Raw genomic sequence first — 21,444 nt, forward strand, 5'->3', positions numbered from 1 at the left:
TCCACCAAAGTACCCACAACAGGAAAAAAAGAAAGGAAAAGTACTATATTTAGACTCTCTTTCTTTTATCAGAATGTCCTGCAGTCTGTGGTTGAGTTCTTTGTATATTACTGGAGCCTCTATGCAATAGTTTCACTTTCAGGACATGAAAGTGATTTGGAATTGGCATGTAATACTTTGTCAAAACAAAACTGCACATAAAAAAATACAAAGGAAATATAACGAAGCCCTCACAGAAATAGAGAAGGTTATATTATTTTGTTTGTGTGCTGAAGATGGAGACATTGACATGTTGGTTTATAAGGTATTCAACTGGTATGAGATGTGAGTCTAGTAAAATTGATAAAACATTTAAAATTACAAGCAGTGTTTGTCAAAAAGCTGATGCTCACGTACAGTAGAGCTGCTATTGCTAATCTGTAGTTTTGTTTGTGTTTTTTGGTCTTTTTGCATATATATTAACACATGGTTGACCCCCAATCTAGCAGAGGACACAATTCTTAATTGTCTTCTTCACCAAGGTAACTGTCTATGTAAGAGAATTGCACAATCTTCATTTTTGTGCCAGCATGAAAATTTTTAGTTATCTCAGGCTTTCTTTAACATATCTGATAAAATATCTAAATCATGCTCCCTTAAAGAAGGAATATGAATCAGATATTCAAGATAATTTTATTTTGAATAAATTGTATCCCTAATTTTATTGCCATTCACCTAAGCCTTCTTCATGGATATAATGAATTTTAAATGAATAGGGACTAGTTGGGGGAAAAAGAGAGAAACTTTTTCTCAATACTAATAGCTTTTACATGTTTTGTTTTAAGTATGAAGATCTTTGTTATACATTTCATCCCTAAAGAAGAATAGAATTTGATAAAAGTTTGCTATACTGTGGTATTATATTTACATTTGGTGACACAACATATCATAGAGAGGACGGTACAGTCCTGGGTTAGCAAAGCCGGACTGCAGTTCCTGGCGTGGACCCTTATCAGCTCTGTGACTGTGGATCATTCACGTCCTGAGCTGCAACTTTTATAGCTCGGTGAATTAGGGTTAAACATGTTATTAGATTAATCAACCTACTCAAAATAATATTTTTATTATTTACTCATTTGGTTCATTTGAAAGCAGACTATTATTAAATAAAAGGTATGTAAAACATATTCCCAGCCATTTTTGAACTTAATAGTATGTGATAGTAGATGGAAAGAATTAGATTGAATAAGTAATCATATGTCTGTCTTGGCTTCCAAAATGCCTCCTTCCCAGGACAACATCCGCTGCCATTTTAAAACAATGACTGACTTTTCATTTTAAGAGCCTTGTTAAGGCTAAAATTTGTCCTTAGAATGTTAAGTGGAGCAATACATTTTACTTCCCAGTTAAATAGTTATTTTAAATAATTTTAATATAATAAGTCCCTCTTGAAGTTTTAAAAATCTTACCTTTAATACAAGTATAGATATTTTTGTGCTTGCTTCATCCCAGATCTAACCAATAAAATATTAGTTGCATTTCTGCTATAAAGGTTTTTCTTTCTGATTTGTAGACTTTGTAAATATGAAATAAACTGTCTTCAAAATAATATACTTGGAATTTTAGCAACACCTCTTTTTTTTTTGTCTGGTTATGAAATTCGAACACATTTATTTTCTACAGAATTTTCAGGGGAAAAATCAACTTTTAAAATAAATTTAAAAATATGTATAAAGGGAATACATATATTTTCATATAGTTTGTGTCTTTTTTCATGGATTAATAATTACTGCATCCAGTGGATATAAAATATGAATGTAGGCCTTTGATTTTTCTATATGCAATCTCATTTTCTTCAGTTGTATATGATCTATTATATATATGTATTCAAATATGCACAGGATACACCCCACTTTATCTGAATTAATAATTGCCATAATTTTCTCAACTTTAATCAATCCTTTTATCTAACAGTTGAATAAAAACTTCAGTTGACATAATTTAGAAAGGATGGATATTATTTATATGAAACCATGAATTTCTGTATTGTATTACAAATATTGTATTTGTTGAATGAATGAGTAAAAGAAAGCATCGATTATGTGCCTTTTGTTTTTCTACAGTTTACTTTTCAATGCTGTTTTATTACAGCATGCTCTATATTTTCTTTCTGTATTTTATTTTTTTCCACATTCTTTCCACATTACATTTTACATTACAAAATTGCTAAAATAAGAATGTCTGCTTTTGTATAAATCAATATTTTAGGATGCTTCACAAGATTATTTTTAAAATTTGAATTAGAATAATTATATTAAGCAGTGGACAGAATTGAAAGTTATGATATATTCACATATACATCATAAATTAAATATTTACTACCACTAATTTTCATTTAAAAAATATTCTGGTTACCTACTGCTATAGGTATAACAATGAATAAACAAGAGAAAGATCGCTATAGTCATTGAGCTGACAGTCGAGGGGGGCAAAATATTAATAAAAAATAACACTGTAAAGGAATACAAGTTTTAATTTGCCAGACTCATCTATGACATGAAGCAGATTACATGATGCAATAATCAGAGAGAACACTGAAGTTTTCTGGAAGGAAATGATGTTTGAGATATATAAAAAAAGCACACAAGGAATTAGGCAAGCTGGCTGCAAAAGGGAATTTTAGATAGGGAGTGGCATGTATTGAAGACATTTTGTTAAGATTTACACATTCTATGAATGCTTAAATATTTTTTATAGTAAAAGTATTTTATTGCAACCAAACACACATGTATACTGATTTCTATGATGTCTTATTTTTCATTTGTTAGTATGAATGTTATTGCTGTTATTAATAACATATCTTTTTTGTGCTTGTCTGCATATTACTATAAATCAACAATTTAATTTCAGCTACTTGTTCTGGACTGAATGGGGACAGATGCCATGCATTGGAAAGGCTCGCTTGGATGGCTCGGAGAAGGTTGTCCTCGTAAGCATGGGAATCGCATGGCCTAATGGCATCTCCATTGACTATGAGGTCTGTTGGATTTTCTTTCTTAAATATTTAGAGTGCATTAACTGCCAATGTGATTAATTCTCTTTTCGCTTTCTCTTAGTTTCTCAATGAAACAATCAAACAGAATACACCCCACTTTATCTGAATTAATAATTGCCATATTTTTCTCAACTTTAATCAGTGCATTTATCTAACAGTTGAATAAAAACTTCAGTTGATATAATTTAGAAAGGAGGGATCTTATTTATATGAAATCATGAATTTCTGTATTGTATTACAAATATTTTATTTGTTGAATGATTGAGTAAAAGAAAGCATTGATTATACGTCTTGTGTTTCCTACAGTTTACTTTTCAATGCTGTTTTATTACAGCATGCTCTAGATTTTCTTTCTGTATTTTATTTTCTTCCACATTACATTTCACAGTACAAAATTGCTAAAATAAGAATGTCTGCTTTTGTATAAATCAATATTTGAGATGCTTCACCAGATAATTTTTAAAATTCAAATTAGAATAATTATATTTAGCAGTGGACAGAAGTGAAAGTTATGATGTGTTCACATATACATCATACATTGAATATTTAATATCACTAATTTTCATTTTCAAAAATATTCTAGTTACCTACTGCTATAGGCATAACAGTGAATAAACAAGAGTAAAGATCACTGTACTCATTGAGCTGACAGTCTTATTTTCTTAATAAAACAATCAAAATACAGCTTGTGATGTTACTTTTCAATTGATCTTTAGGAAAATAAATTGTACTGGTGTGATGCTCGCACAGACAAAATCGAAAGAATCGACCTTGAGACTGGAGGGAATCGCGAGGTGGTGCTGGCAGGGAGCAATGTGGATATGTTTTCCGTTGCAGTCTTTGGGGCTTACATCTACTGGTCTGACAGGTAATTTATTTTTTCACGAGCCTTTGAGACGCAGGATGTTATTCCGGTGCCGTTAGCTGCTTTACCCTTGTAGGATTAGCCATTCCTCAGCAAGGTCACCAACCGTGTAATTCCCGCAGGAAAAGGCCGGCAGTCCTCCTCTTCTAGGCCCAACCGTTTCAATGTCACGGAAGAAAAGTTGGTTTCTTTCCCTTTTGCTGGGATATCTGTTATCTTGAGCTTAAATAACTGACTTGGTTTGAATCAAAGAGCATTAATCATGTATGTTCATCCTCTTGGCAGAGCACATGCCAACGGGTCCATCAGGAGGGGCCACAAAAATGATGCCACAGAAACCATAACCATGAGAACGGGGCTTGGAGTCAACCTGAAGGAGGTTAAAATCTTTAACCGAGTGAGAGAGAAAGGTTAGCCTTCTCATATAATAAATATACTTTATGCTATTTCTTTCTCTTACTTCTTTTCAACATTTATCAAACTTGGGTTAATTCATCTTTGAGTCCAAAACTTCACAGCCCTTTTTTTTTTTTTTTGGGGGGGGGGGGAGGGGGGAAGGGGTGTCTAATTTCTTACAAAAGTTATGTAGTAGCTTAATGAAATAAATGTATAATAGTTCATATATAGATATATTTGCTTAGGACAGTTTGTGTATATGGGCAGATTATATTCCTGGTATGATTTCAGTATAGTTTGGGCTAAGTAATACAGAAAAACTTGATACACATAGTCAATGAAAAAAATACAAAGCAAATTGGGATATTAGAGAGTAAAATGTTTGTTTTTTATGATATTTTAATATATAAAGTAATTATGGCTCCAGAAGTTTGCTGTTAGTGTGAAATATTTCCAAAGTCACCACTTCTTTAAAATGTGTATTTTGAAACTGATATGACAGTGATTTGGATATATTTTTTTAAATTACCTTCATTAAAATAATATTTGGTTTGTGCCCTAACCGGTTTGGCTCAGTGGATAGAGCGTCGGCCTGCGGACTGAAGGGTCCCAGGTTTGATTTCGGTCAAGGGCATGTACCTTGGTTGCGGGCACATCCCCAATAGGGGGTGTGCAGGAGGCATCCGATCAATGAGTCTCTCTCATTAATGTTTCCAATTCTCTATCCCTCTCCCTTTCTCTCTGTAAGAATCAATAAAATATATTTAAAAAAATAATATTTGGTTTGTGTTCATTAAAATAAATTGCAATTAATTTTCTTGATATTCAAAGAAAGGTATAATACTTTTGAAGATGATGATGGATTCACAGAGAATTAGTCTGATGGGGAAATCTTAATAACATATTACATCTTCACTCAAAACTGGAGTAGAAAACTTATTCCCAATATTCTTAAGATGTTAGGCACATTGGAGCCATAAATTCCTTTGATACTTTATGTACTTCGTAGATACAGAGAATTAAGTAGTGCATGCTTTTTTTGTAAATTCATTTCATGTTTTTAGTGAATCTGCTACTTATGCCAAATATTACAGTACATATAACTTACTATATTCTCAGTATTAAGTTTCAAAAAAGAATTATACACTTAACTAGCAGATTAAGGGAAATTCTAAGTGCTTTTATTTGGATGGTGAGGGAAGAAGAAGAATGTGATCTTTGAAATAAGAAATCAGAGATTTTAAGATTGTGTGATTTTAAAACTCAGTGCTTTATAGTATTTGGTTTTTGATGACCATTTTAAAATTAAGAATAAAAAACAAGATATTCAATATTAATTTTTTAATATTTATATTAGAAAAATATATTTGGCAAACAAAAGAAAAACATAAATATGTGTGTGTGTGTGTGTTATCCTTTTTCAATCCTTAGGGACCAATGTCTGTGCCAGGGACAATGGTGGATGTCAGCAACTTTGTCTTTATAGAGGAAATTCCCGGAGAACCTGTGCTTGTGCCCATGGTTATTTGGCAGAGGATGGAGTTACTTGCCTAAGGCATGAAGGCTATTTGCTGTATTCAGGGAGAACGATATTAAAAAGTATACATCTTTCTGATGAAACCAATTTAAACTCACCAATAAGGCCATATGAGAATCCACATTATTTCAAGAATGTCATAGCCTTGGCTTTTGACTATCATCAACAAAGAAGAGGTACCAACCGAATTTTTTATAGTGATGCACACTTTGGAAATATACAGCTTATTAAAGATAACTGGGAAGACAGACAAGTAATTGTTGAAAGTAAGTACAATAATTTATTTTAAAATATTTTTATGGAAATGCATATATCATTTGGATTAGTAGAGAAATTAGAGTGGTAGTTCCATGGAGGAATAACATTTTCCTAAAGTTTATATTCAAGAATTAATGCATCTAAATTATCCAACCCCCCAAAAGTCAAAGAACTGCTCGCATGTACAGCAAGCATGTTGAACTCGTGGCCTGCGGACTGCATGCCTCGTTTATTTGGCCTGTGTTAGCCTTTGAGTTTGACATGCCTGACAGCGTATATATTATGATTATTTGCATCTAATCATGGAACTTTCAATATATTCCCTCATAATGTTTCTTATAAATACTGGTAAGTAGATTAAAATTAATGGAAAATGATTTTCAGTATAAAACTTACTAATTTTATTTCACTGGATAAAAGTATATCTTTAAGAATATTTTCTTTTTTTAAAGAATATCTTCTTAATTATATTCAGTGAATTTGTTTTCTCAAATAAATCTTTTAATATATATAATATATATATATATATATATATATATATATATATATATATATATACATGTACAATCTTGATAAGATAACAGTGATTTTATGTTATTAAAAGAAATACTTTATTATTTTAAATACTTTAAATATTTATTCAAGCATAATATTGTGTGGATTATCCATTTATAATTTAGAGAAACCTTTTTCCTATCATCCAGCTTTTACTAGGACTATCTTCATATTCCTCATACAGTGTCTCTCTTTTTTCTATTTTTATGTGATTTCTATATAGTTCCCCACGTTTCCACTTTCCTATACTGAGGTCAATCACTTTTGTTACATTTTGAATTGTAAAATACTGTATACATTTATTATAAAGGTTTCAAGTCATATCGGCTTAAAATGATCTTTCTGCCTCTACATACAACGTCAATTCATTTTATTTATTCATAATTGAAGATTGTTATGCCTCTAGAATTTATTATGTATGTGTGTGTGTATTGTTGGTAGTTACAAAAATAGAATGATCCTATATGCATTATTCGGCTGCCTTTTTCCACCTATATCTTGAAAAGCTTTCATTTCAGTACATAAGGCTGCATCTTATTCTTTTGAAAGCCTGTTCCTAATTCTATACTAAAGATAAAGTAATTTACTTAACCATTTTCTTATTGATAAACATTTAGGCTGTTTCTGGTATCTCATCGTTACTTACAATGGCACAGTAAACATTTGCACATATAAGTATGTGTATTCACACATATTATATTTTTAGCATAAAATCCTAGGGAAAAAATTGCAAAGTCAGTGTTTATTTTATTATTTTATAGCTGATTGAATTTCTCTCTAAAAAGACCATATCATTTTATGTTTTTAACAATTGTCTATAAAAGGCCTATTTTTCCTTACCTTTGCCAACAGTGATTTTATAATTTTTATCTTATGACTAACACATAAAAATGTCAACATATATTAATACACATTTACCTGGTAACTAATGAGCTCCAGCATCTAATTGTATGTTTACTCATATAAAAATAGATATTTTAGATCAAACTTTGTACTGTATACCCCGTGTTATATCTGCCACTGTAAATTTGTTCTTTCAACATTTAATATCCTTAACCATCCATTTTGTTTGTTCAGATTTTATAGAGCCTTTCCAAATGAGTTCAAGTATATGCTTTATAAACATATTTACTATACAAATATACATTCTTGTTCTTTTATTCTCTCGATTATTGATAATTTCATACCAATTTGTATATTTTAGCACATACCAGTTTGGCTGTGTGTGTGTGTGTGAAAATACAACTATTATAGTACTGGTCACAGAGTTCAGATGTATTTGATTCTTTGGGAATATCTCTATGAAGTTTACATTATAATATGCTTTGGTCTTCCATTTTCCTAGACTTATGCAATTCAGAGTCGGAAGTGCTCATATTATACCCATAATATATTAATGAACTTATTCATTTGTTGTGCTCCAAATTTTATTTTGTCAGGCACCCTGGAAGTAAAAATGAATATAAGTTCATAGACTTCAGAGGCCACAGTTTAAGAGGAAAGCTACAAATGAATAACAGAATTCACAAGATTCCAAAGGCCTAGAGAATTTTTAAAAATCTGCCTGGGGAAGGGTAGAGGAGTCCATTGAGCTGAGTTGAGGAAATTTAAAGAATCAATAGGCGTCTGTCAGTTGATTGGGTCAGGTGAAGAGGAGGCTAGAAGGAGGAATAATTCTAGACATGTGATTTTTCTGGACATCCCCAATTCATGTTCAAGGAGTCTAAGAGATCAAAACAGTCTTCATAATAATACTAGATATTTGCCTTTTAAAACTGTGTTGCAGTCTGTGCTGATAGTGCAGAAGCAATGGTGGCTGAATTGCTAGTACCTTAGACTAATCAAAACAGTGGCACTGCCCTGCTGGTGTGGCTCAATTAGTTGGAGAATCATCCTATGCACCAAAGGTCACAGGTTAGATTCCCGGTCAGGGCACATACCTGGGTTGCAGGTTGAATACCCGCTCAGGGCACATGCAGAGGGCGGCAAATCTCTCTCTCTCTCTCTAAGCTTGTCCTCAGGTGAGGTTTAAAAACAAAACAAAACAAAAAACAGTGGCACCAGACTGTACTAATAGCAATTGTAATTTTCACTGCCACTTAATAGTAGTAAAAAAGACAGTTTCACTTAACATCTTTGAAGAAAAAGTAAAAAATTATTTTTTATTATATTCTGATACTTCAGTACACACCTTTTAAACATTCTGTGTGATAAAATGTACATAAAACACTTTTTATGCATTCTCCAGTATGCATTCATGGTTTACTTTACCTGAAGGAAACCCTATATTTTTGTGTGATTGAGTTCCAGCTTCTTTTAAGGAATGTTATTTTTCACTAGAAAGAATGGGGAACAGATAAGCTATAGTTATTCAAACCTAGGTGTGTGACAGACATTTTCTAGATAATTGGTACAATGGGTCTGTCACTGCAAGGAAATATGTTATGGTGTTCGTTGCAAATATTAAAAATCAATCTTTGAGGTAAAATTAAAACTGTGTAAGATGTATCCACCACAATATACTTGATATCTTTCCAATACCTAAAGGTTTTTCTGATGAGATGAGTGGTAATATTGCTAATGTGAATTTTGGGGTATTGCATAATGTGATGTGTTATCATCTGACAGATGTAAATAACTCAGGAAACAAAATATTTTCCAAATAATATGATAAAATGATGCATGGGTAAATGATCCATTCAGAGTTCAAGATAAACCAATGAATGTTAATGTAATAGAACATAAGAAGTTCATCACAGTGTTTTCTGATACCACATTAAAGCTAACCTTCAAGTAATGACCACTTGTCATATGTTGGATAGTATAAAATAATCTCCCTTTTCAATTTCATGGCTGTGTGAAGCTGTATTTTCTTCACATAATGTCAACTAAAACACCACAATAGAGAGGATGAGGAAGTAGATGTGAGAATTAAGCTGTCTTCTAGTAATCCAGACTTTAAACAGATTTGTAAAATTGTAAGAAAATGTTTTATTTTTATTTAAAAAATATAGCTACTTATTTAGATGTTATTTATATTAATGTGCAATTAATTCATTTTTGTAATTTAAAAATAAATTAATTCACCTTAAAAACAAAATTGTTAGTTTAAATTTCTAATATAGTAAATAGCTATAGTATTTACTATAGTATAACATAGTAAATAATCTAACTCAAATATACAACATATCTCTGGAGTCCTTGATAATTTTTAAGAGTTCAAAATACCTCAGATTAAAAAGATTGCAAACTGCTAGATTAAGGGATTATATTTTTTTTCACATAAAGATTTGAAAAAGCACAAAGTAGACAAGAAGTCACATATCATTTGGTATGATTAAAACATGGGTGTATATAGCATGAATTGGTGTTAGATGAAGCTGGAGTCCTATGGAAGAATCCAATATCATAGGATTTGGTCTGCCAACATAAGCTTTATTGATATATAATTTACACACCATAAAATTCACCTGTTGAAAGTGTACAGTTCAACAGTAATATTGAATATTATATAATATTACATGATTAGATTTTATCTTTTTAACTTTATTTTTATTGCTGACACTATTACAGATTTCCCCATTTCCCCCTTTGCCCACCTCCACCCATCTCCCATTCCCACTTCCCTTTGACTATCACCTCACTATTATCTGTATCCATGGACTATGTATATATTTTCTTTGGCTAATCTCTTCACCTTCTTTCATCTGGTCCCCCACTCTGACAGCTGTCATTCTGTCCCATGTATCCATGCTTCTGGTTCTATTTTGTTCATCAGTTTGTTTTATTCATTTGATCCACATATAAGTGAGATCATATGGTATTTGTCTTTCTCTGACTGGTTTATTTCACTGAGCATAATTAGCTTTTAAAATTAGGTACATATGTATGTATGTTTGTGTATGTAACATACACAAAGTGACCTTAACTATTTTTAATTGTACAGTTCAGGGATATTAATTACATTCACAACATTGTACAACCATCACCATTGAATAAGAAATAATTAAAATGAAAACAACTAAAAATCTTGGAAATTAAAAATATAACATTATAATAAAAATGAAAAGAAATCCCCCATTGGTAGAATAAAGTTTATGCTGGAGTAGTGGGTGTGAAAATGAATAAATGGGATGTAAATTAATTAATGAGGGATTAATCCACAAATTAGAGAAAAAAGATAACAAAACAAACATGAGCACTGTTGTGAAACTTAGAAGTAGTAAGTTCAATACGCTTATAGCTGGTAGATATTGACTAATGCCAGAAAGGGAAGGGAAGAAAAGCTGCATTCAAAGAGATAATGTTGGAGTTTACTAGAAATGAAGAAACAATTGGATTCTAAGATTGAAAATGTATTCTGAGTGCTAAGAAGATTAAGTCAGCTATCAAAGTAAAACTTCAGTTAATCATAAAAAAGGGGAAACCTTAAAATGCTACCAGAAGAAATAGAGAGATCAGATGGACAAATGGTTTTAAGCAAACTTCTCATCAGTAACATTGGTAATATTTACACACTCCTAAAAAATATATAATTCTATAATTGACTAAACTCTATCCAAAATGAAGAGAAATAAGATTGTTTTAGACATAAAAAGTCAGCAACAGTATCCTATCTAATAAAAGAGTAATATGCAGATTGACCATCACTCCAACACATAATATAGCTGCCCCCATGTGGTCAAAGATCCTGCCCCCATGTGGACACAAGATGGCCACCACAAGATGGTCAGCAGGAGAGGGCAGTTTGGAGGCACCCGGCCTGCAAGGGAGGGCAGTTGAGAAGGACCAGGCCTGCAAGGGAGGGAAGTTGGAGGTGATCAACCCTGCAGGAGAGGGCAGTTAGGGGTGACCAGGCCGGCAGAGGAGGGAAGTTGGGGGCAAACAGGCTGGCAGCAGAGTGGTTAGGGGGTGATCAGGCTGGCAGGCAGAAGCGGTTAGGGGCAACCAGGAAGGCAGGCAGGCAAGCAGTTGGGAGCCAGCAGTCCTGGATTGTGAGAGGGCAGTCGGACATCCCTTGAGGGGTCCCATATTGGAGAGGGTACAGGCTGGGCTGAGGGACAACCCCCCTCCGTGCACGAATTTCGTGCACCAGGTCTCTAGAATCTACATATTCTCACAAATAAAGACATAAAATAATTGCTTCAAACTTGACTGTAATCCACAGTTTGAAGTAAATTTTGTATTTTACATTGTGACTTAGTATATATTTCAGATTTACAAAGCAATATCTTTATTCTGTAGGACCTATTCTGATGTTTTGTTTTAGCCAACCTAAACATAGTTGTTTTTTGTTTGTTTGTTTGTTTGTTTGTTTATTTGTTTTAACCGAACATTGTTTCAAATAAGGTCAAATGGTTTTCCTGCATTCAATAAACAATTAAGATATATAATTAAATGAAGCTACTCTTGAACTAGCAAGAAAAAAAAAAGGATGCTGAAGACCTTAATGGAGAAAATTACAAAATGTTCGTGGACATAAAAATGACCTTAAATAAAGTAATAAAATATTTTCCTTATGAGAAAACTCCATTTCCACACCTATGGAAATTTGTCCCAAATTTTCTGTAAGTTTAATGCAATTGCAAATGCCAAAATGACTTTTTTCACAGAGCTCCATACTAACACTAAAACTCCATGCTGATATTAAAAGTCTCATGGAAGAGCACAATTCCAACAATGGCTAAGGCAGTTTTAAAGAAACATACACTTGTAGTGTCTCCTTGACAAACACTTATTAAAAAGCTGTAACACTTAAAGCAATATTATATTACCAAAAGAATATTAGAACAGGGGGCTCAGAAGCAGATCCACATACAAATATCTTGCAGGTGAATTTGTTATGCATTACCACATTGGTAATTCAGATCAGTTAAATAATAATGAACTGCCTTTACTAGACTATGCTAGTGCATTTTGTATTCAAGAGATAAAACAAAATTCTATCTCTAACTCATACTATACTCAAAAGTAAGTTCTAAGTATGAGTGTAAATATAATTTTTAACATCAAAGAAATTATAGAGGAATATTTTTATAAACTCAGAATAGTAACATATTTTAAAAATTAGACACAAAACATAATACAGTTGAAATAAAAAACATTTGCAACAGAAGATATAAAGGAACTTAAAAGGCAAAACAAATGAAGACTAACAGAAGATATTTGTATTTACTAAAAGCAAAAAGAATTGCAACTGAATTTTATAATATACCACTATAAAGACTAATAGAAGTATGGGTAAGTTATGATAAAATGCAATTCCCAGGAAAGAAAACATATTCATATTAAAGTGTATTCAAGCTCACAATTCATTAAAAAATTTCCTAATCAAACAATGTGATGCTATTTTCTATTCATGAATTTGACAAATTTTTAAAAAGTTTGATAATGTGGAGAAACTGAAATGTTCATATACTTTTTTTACAATTTTGTTCAACCACTTTAGAGAGAGCCATTTTCCAATATTTTGAAATATTGGAAATGTACATATTCTTTCATCCAGCAATTCACACTTTTGGAGTAAACTTAGGTATTTCTACCTTTAAAAAGACCCCAATGGTATATTTTATGACAGTTAAAAAAACAACTTTAAAAAAACTAGTGTTGTGTAAAGAGTGGGACAAAAGTAGGTTTACATTTGTGAGTACCCAAAACATTAAATATTACATTACTTTTAACCCATTTTTTGCCCTACTCTGTATATACACATAGTTTTTATCTCAAATATAGCTTAATTTAAAAAGCCTTACTTACTATAGCCAAGAAGTGGAAACAACCTAAGAGTACTTTGATGGATGAATGGATAAATATATTGTATTATTTAGTCATTTAATAAAGAATGAAATTTTGCCATTTGTGACAACATGGTACCTGGAGGGCATTAGGGGAAGTAAAATAAGTCAAACAGAGAAAGACAAATACTATATGTGAAACCAAAAAAAGAAAAAGGAACTCTATCAGGCTCGGGGGATTGCCCCAGCAGATCATGACACAGAGTCTGATAAGAATTCTGTTTGCAAAAAAAAAAAAAACACTTCTGGATTATGTCCAGGTGGAAGAGAGCTAGGGCCAATCTTACCTAATAATAGACAAACATGTAAATTGACCATACCTTTGCTACGCCACCAGCCAATCAGGAGTGATATGCAAATTAACCCCCCAAAGATGGCGGTTAATTTGCATACACAGGGCTATGAGTGATGGGGGGGTGGGACGCTTGCATCCTTGCCAGGTGTTCTGCCCCACCCCTGTTCTCTCAGGGCCTCTGGGCAGCATGGGAAGGTGGAGCCAGAACAGAAAGAGGTGGCTCTGGGCCCTGAGCGGAAAGGGGCTGGGCCGGAGTGGAAAAGCAATACCAGCAGCCAGGGAAAGGAAAGCCCATTCTAGCACGAATCTTCATGCATCGGGCTTCTAGTGTTTATTATAAAACTTAAACTTTACTAAGAAATGTTATAGTTAGTGAGTCTGATTAAGAATGGAGGGAGGATAGAAATGGGTCTGGGAAACTGAAGCATCTGTCATTGGATAGAGCAATTTATAGGGATGTTAGGTGGACTTGGGGACAACAGTAATTCAGATATGAATTAATGTTCCAATATCGGATTACTGCCAGGTAAGTTCTCAATAGTTGAGTGGGGGCGGGGATAACAAGCTTACTACTCCCTGATCAGAGCCACTTCGGTATTAAATGTCAGTTTAAAATTAATTATATTTACATGTTTTTAATCCCTAGTCTAGAAGTTTGTATCAATTAGCTTTAATTTCATAATAAAGCATCCCAGAAGTCAGTGTCTGAAAACAATGACTGCTTATATATCCCACTATTGTATGGGTTATCTAGGTGGTTCTTCTGTTCTGGCTCAGCTTCTCAGATCTCCAGCTGGCAGATCAGATGGTAGATGGTTATCAAGGATGGTCTCCCTCATATACCTGGCAGTAGGCAGCCTGTGTTCTGAGTTACTGGGTCTCAAATCTGTCATTATGCAAGCAGCTAGTTTGGCATGGTCTCAGAGATCTAATGAAGAGCTGGCCCCAATATGAAAACATTTTAAAAGCCATTTTTACTAATGTCTCATTGGTCAAGGCAAGTCACATGGCCAAGTCCAGGTTCAAGGAATAGGTTCACATTGATGGCAGGGTCTGCAAAAAGGCTGCAGGCATACATGAGGAGGAAGTTCCATCTTCTGTAACCAAAACAATTATATAAGTGATGTTTAGCTTAACTCTCTGGAATCCTAAATAATAATTTAAAATTTGGCCTGGCTTTTGGAAATTCACTTTCTTTGTTGTTTTATTTGTTAGACAATGTTTCTTGGCAACCAGTAGTGAGGTATGACAATAATATCTCATTTATACATGAGCTATACATCAATCTATATTTAATGGTGAAAACATAAAATGAGACAGGAATTATCTAGTGGGGAAAAGATATGACAAAACTATGGATAGGTTAGTGGATTTAATGGCACTGAATCGATTATCACCATCAAGAGTATAAAGTTTTTTTTAGATTTAGCTCAAATAATGCTTTTTTCTAACAAGTTCCTCATGATTAGTTGCTATTAAGCCACCTTATATTTTTTAATTTTTATTATTATTTTTAAATTTTATTGTTTAAGGTATTACAAATAGTAGTACATATGTCTTTTTTCCCCCCACTGACCTCCCCTACCCCCCGGCACTTGACCTCGACCCCCGCCCCCAGTGTTTTATGTCTGTTGGTTGTGCTTATATGCATGCATACAAGTCCTTCAGTTGATCTCTTACTCCCCCAACCATCCCCTACCTTCCTGCTGTAATTTGACAGTATGTTCAATGCTTCTTTGCCTCTGTCTATTTTTGTTCAACAGTTTGTAATGTTCTTTATTATCCATAAATGAATGAGATCATGTGGTGTTTATCTTTTACTGACTGGCTTATTTCACTTAGCATAATGTTCTCCAGTTCCATCCATGCTGTTGCAAACGGTAAGAATTCCTTCTTTTTTACTGCAGTGTAGTATTCCATTGTGTAGAAGTACCACAGTTTTCTAATCCATTCATCTGCTGATGAATTTAGGCTGTTTCCAAATCTTAGCTATTGTAAAGTGTGCTGCTATGAATATAGGGGTGCATATATCCTTTCTGATTGGTGTTTCTGTTTTCTTGGGATATATTCCTAGAAGTGGAATTACTGAGTCAAATGGGAGTTCCATTTTTAATTTTTGAGGAAACACCATACTGTTTTCCACAATGGCTGCACCAGTCTGCATTCCCACCAGCAGTGAGGAAGGGTTCCTTTTTCTCCACATCCTTTCCAGCACTTGTCATTTGTTGATTTGTTGATGATAGCAGTTCTGACTGGTGTGAGATGGTACCTCATTGTTGTTTTGATTTGCATCTCTTGGATAATTAGTGACTTTGAGCATGTTTTCATATGTCTCTTGGCTTTCTGAATATCCTCTTTCAAAAAGTATCTATTTACGTCCTTTGTCCATTTTTTGATTGGATTGTTTATCTTCCTTTTGTTAAGTTGTATGAGTTCCTTGTAAATGTTGGTGATTAAACCCTTATTGGAGATAACATTGGCAAATATGTTCTCCCATGCAGTGGGCTTTCTTGTTGTTTTGTTGATGGTTTCTTTTGCTGTGCAGAAGGTTTTTTATTTTGATGTAGTCCCATTTGTTTGTTTGTTTGTTTTTCTCTTTAGTTTCCATTGCCCTAGGAGCTGTATTGGTAAAGATATTGCTACGACAAATGTCTGCTATTTTGTTGCCTATGGCTTCTTCTAAGATTTTTATGGTTTTCCATCTTATGTTTAAGTCCTTTATCCATTTTGAGTTTATTTTTGTGTATGGTGTAAGTTGGTGGTCTAGTTTCATTTTTTTGTAAGTATCTGTCCAGTTTTCTCAGCACCATTTATTGAAGAGACTGTCTTGTCTCCATGGTATGCTCTTGACTCCTTTATCAAATATTAATTGAGCATACTGGCTTGTGTCGATCTCTGGGTTCTCTGTTCTGTTCCACTGGTCTATATGTCTGTTTTTGTGCCAGTACCAGGCAGTTCTGGGAACAGTGGCTCTGTAGTATAGCTTGATATCTGGTATTGTGATCCCTCCAACATTGTTCTTCTTTCTCAAGATTGCTGCAGCTATTCAGAGTCTTTTTTTATTCCAGATGAATTTTTGGAAAATTTGTTCTAGGTCTTTGAAGTATGCCGTTGGTATTTTAATGGGGATTGCGTTGAATTTATAGATTGCTTTGGGTAGTATGGACATTTTAATGATGTTGATTCTACCAATCCATGAACATGGTATATTCTTCCATTTGTTCATGTCTTCCTCTATCTCTGTTTTTAGTGTCCTGAAATTTTCTGAGCACAGGTTTTTTGTTTCCTTGGTTAAGTTTATTCCTAGGTATCTTAATTTTTTTGTTGCAATGGTAAATGGGATTGCTTTTTTAATTTCTCTTTCGGTGAGTTCATTATTGGTGCATAGAAAAGCCATAGACTTCTGGGTGTTAATTTTGTATCCTGCTACATTCCCGAATTCATTTATTAAGTCTAGTAGTTTTTATGTAGTCTTTGGGGTTTTCTATGTATAATATCATGTCCTCTGCCAATAAGGACAGTTTTACTTCTTCTTTTCCAATTTGGATGCCTTTTATTTCTTCTTCTTGTCTGATCGCAATGGCTAGTACTTCCAGCACTATGTCAAAGAGGAGTGGTGAGAGTGGGCATTCCTGTCTTGATTCTGTTCCTAGGGGAAATACTTTTAGTTTTTGCCCATTGAGTATGATTTTTGCTGTGGGTTTGTCATATATGGCTTTTATTATGTTAAGGTATGATCCTCTATTCCCACTTTGCTGAGAGTTTTTATTAAGAAAGGGTGTTGGATTTTGTCAAATGCTTTTTCTGTATCAATGGATATGATTATATGGTTTTTATCTCTCAGTTTGTTTATGTGGTGTATCACATTTATTGATTTGCAGATGTTGTACCATCCTTGCATCCCTGGGATAAATCCCACTTGGTCATGGTTTATGATCTTTCTAATGTAATGCTGAATTCGATTTGCTAGAATTTTGTTGAGGATTTTGGCATCTATATTCATGAGAGATATTGGCCTGTAATTCTCTTTCTTTGTATTGTCTTTATCTGGTTTTGGGATTAGGGTAATGCTGGCTTCATGGAAAGAGCTTGGAAGTGCTCCTTCCTGTGAAGCCGTTTGTTTCAGGGCTTTTGTTTGTTGGAAGTTTTTTTTATTATTGCTTCAATTTCCTCCATAGTTATCGGCCTATTCAGATTTTTTTATTCCTCCTGGTTGAGTTTTGGAAGGTCGTATTTTTTTCAGGAATATGTCCATTTCTTCTAGGTTGACCAGTTTGTTGGAGTAGAATTGGTCATAGTATTTTTTTTTTACAATTCTTTGTATTTCTGTGGGGTCTCTTGTTATTTCACCTCTTTCGTTTCTGATTTTGATTATTTGGGTCCTCTCTCTTTGCTTCTTGTTGAGCCTGGCTAGAGGTTCATCAATCTTGTTTATCCTCTCAAAGAACCAGCTCTTGGTTTCATTGATCTTTTGTATTTTTTGTGTGTGTGTGTCTATGTCATTTATTTTCACTCTGATCTTTATTATTTCCTTCCTTCTGATCACACTGGGCTTTTCTTGTTGCTCTCTTTCTAATTCTTCAAGTTGCAGAGTTAGATGGTTTATTATCAGTTTTTCTTGTTTTTTGAGGTAGGCCTGTAATGCTATGAACTTCCCACTCAGGACGGCTTTCACTGTGTCCCAAAGATTTTGGATTGTTTTGTTTTCATTGTCGTTTGTTTCCAGGATGTGTTTTATTTCTTCTTTGATCTTTTTGGTAACACACTCATTGTTTAATAGTGTGCTATTCAGCCTCCAAGTGTTTGAATTTTTGTGATTGTTTTTACTATAATTAATTTTTAATTTTATGCAATTGTGATCTGAGAAGATGCTTGATATGATTTTAATCCTCTTGAATTTGGAGAGACTTTGCCTGTGTCCCAATATGTGGTCTATCTTTGAAAATGCCCCATGTGCACTTAAGAAGAATGTATTTCTGTAGTTTTGGGGTAGAATGTTCTAAAGATGTCAATTAAGTCCATCTGATCTAGTGAGTCATTTAAGATTGATATTTCTTTGCTAATTTTTTGTCTTGAGGATTTATCCAGTGATGTTAATGGGGTTTTAAAGTTTCCAACAATGATTGTGTTGCTGTCAATATCTCCCCTGATATCTTCCAGAAGTTTTTTATGTATTTGGGTGCTCCTGCAATGGGTGCATACATGTTTACCAGAGTTATATCTTCTTGTTGTATTGATCCCTTTAGAATTATGAAGTGGCCTTTATTGTCTCTTGTTAGGGTCTTCACTTTGAGGTCTATTTTGTCAGATATAAGTATTCCTACCCCAACTTCTTTTTCATTTCCATTCACCTGATAGATATTTTTCCATCCCTTCACTTTCAGTCTGTGTGAGTCCCTTGTTCTGAGGTGGGTCTCCTGTAGACAGCATATATATAGGTCATGTTTTCTTATCCATTCACTCACTTGATGTCTTTTGATTGAACATTTAATGTTATTGATAAGTACTTGTTTGTAGCCATTTCTGTACTTTATGCCTGTGTTCCTTCCTCCCTTTCTTTTCTTCTTTTTACAGCATTCCCTTTAGCATTTCTTACATTGCTGGCTTGGTAGTGATAAACTCCCTTAGCCTTTTTTTGTCTGCGAAGCTCCTGATTTCTCTTTCAGTTTTGATTGATAGTCTTGCTGGATAGAGTATTCTTAGATTCAGTCCTTTGCTTTGCATCACTTTGTATACCTCCTTCCATTCCCTTCTAGCTAGATGTGTTTCTGTTGAGAAATCATTTGATATTCTGATGAGGGTCCTTTGTAGGTTACTCTCTGTCTCTCTCTTGCAGCCTTTAAGATTCTCTCTTTGTCGTTAACATTTGCCATTGTAATTATGACGTGTCTTGGTGAGAGTCTTTTGGGATTCATCTTACTTGAGACTCTCTGTACTTGTGTAACTTTTTTCTTCCCCATATCCGGGAAGTTTTCTGTCATTATTTCTTCAAATAGATTTTCTAATCCTTGCTGCTCTTCTTGTCCTTCTGGAAGCCCTATTATACATATGTTTCTTCGTTTTGTGTTGTCCCAAAGCTCCCTTAGGCTTTCCTCCTGCTTTTTAATTATTTTTCTCCAGTTGCTGTTCAGATTGAGCTTGTTTCTTTACCTTATCTTCTAACTCACTAATTTGGTCCTCTGCTTCTTCTAGTCTACTGTTGAAACCTTCCATGGTGTTTTTGATTGTAGCTATATCACTTTTGATTTCTTCTTGATTTTTGCATAGGTTGTTGATTTTCTCATCCATCTGGTGTATGAACTGTACGACCATTACTATAAATTCTTTTTCTGTCATGTTGCATGCTTCCGTTTACTTATTTCCTTTCTTGGTGACTCCTCATTTTCTTTCCTCTGGGGATTGTGCTGTCTCCCCATTCTGACTATCACCAGAAGGTTCAAATGTCAAGTTGCATGGGCCTGGGCTGTGTGCAGTGGGAGCTTTGCACCACCCGAGTGTCACTGAAGAGCTCTGACACCAAGATGTGTGGCTGCCGTGGGTGGTGGGAGCCATGCTCGCCCAGGATTAGACTCACTGGAGCTCAGTTTGGCCTTGTGCACGCAACTAGAATCAGGGACCCCGCCTGTGCCACGCTGAAACAGAGACCTCGCTGGTGTGTGCTGAAAATCAGAGTCCCTTAGCACGTGCCAGGAGTCAGAGTTCCCCTGTGCCCACACCAAGAATCAAGTATCAGAGTCTCTGTTGCTTGGTGTGGCCTCGCGCCGAGAATCAGGGTCCCTGTGTGTGCATGCACCAGGAATTGGAGTCACTGGCTCTTAGTGTGAATGCACTGGGAATCAGGGATCCCAGGCGCATGCAATGTGAAATCGAGTCAAGTCATTGGTGCTCAGTGCTGCCTCTCGCCTGGAGAATCAGGGTCCCAGTCTGCTTGGGGAACCAGGTTGCACAGTAGCACTGTGTCGGCAGGAATTCCACTCCTGCACTGTGGAAAACAGACTTCCATGTGTGCTTGCCCAGAATGGAAGTCAGGTGGCACTGCCGCCCAGCTTGGGCATGGCATTTGTTTGCCCGATTGCGTTGTGGGGAACAGATTCCCAGTGTCCTCGCGCTCCCAGGCTCAAATTCCTGTAGCAGTGCTGCAGCCCTGTGCGAGGGGCTGGTCTAGCAGTTCCTAAGGCACTGCTGCAAGCCTGTGGGGAGGGGGATGGGCTCCGTGACTCACAGAAATCTGTGGCCTGGATGTCTGGATTCTTGGTGTCTGTGGGTCTACAGCTGTGGTCGTAGGTCTCTGTCCCCAGTGGCTGCAGAGTCCCGGTTTGCATCTGAGACCAGACTGGGTGATGCTGAGGCCAGGATCCTAGTCTCAAGCAGCTCTGTTTGTCAGGATGGCGTGGTCTCTGTGCCCACGCTGGCCGCCCTGGAGTGTCCGCGGTGGCAGCGGGGCTCCATCGTCTAAGGCTGCTCGGTTTGGCAGCCCTTGGGAGACCTGCAGGTTCGAACTGTCCCTAGCTCATACACACACACCACACACGTCCACACACTCCTCTATTGCTCCCTCACTCTCTCACACTCTCTCCCTCCCTGCCTTCCTGCGGGTTGCCATCTCTAAGCCACTTTAATCACCTAACAATTTTATGTAATCAATGTGACTGAAAAAAGTTTCTTTATTTTGTTTTGTTTTTTTTTCATAGTTTAGACTAGAACATAGGA

At 34.9% G+C, this 21,444-nt stretch overlaps 1 protein-coding gene across 1 annotated transcript in view; it reads left to right on the forward strand.

Moving 5' to 3' along the window:
- Nucleotides 1-21,444, forward strand: part of LRP1B (LDL receptor related protein 1B) — a 1,721,287-nt gene that overhangs the window by 1,277,878 nt on the left and 421,965 nt on the right. Inside the window, exons 38-41 of the mRNA XM_079782447.1 lie at nt 2,890-3,016; nt 3,751-3,902; nt 4,185-4,309; nt 5,727-6,098. Of these exons, the coding sequence (XP_079638573.1) occupies nt 2,890-3,016; nt 3,751-3,902; nt 4,185-4,309; nt 5,727-6,098 (776 nt within the window). The remainder of the gene's footprint in view (nt 1-2,889; nt 3,017-3,750; nt 3,903-4,184; nt 4,310-5,726; nt 6,099-21,444) is intronic.

This window comes from Cnephaeus nilssonii (assembly GCF_951640355.1).
Source record: "Cnephaeus nilssonii genome assembly, chromosome: 10".
Lineage (NCBI taxonomy): Eukaryota > Metazoa > Chordata > Mammalia > Chiroptera > Vespertilionidae > Cnephaeus > Cnephaeus nilssonii.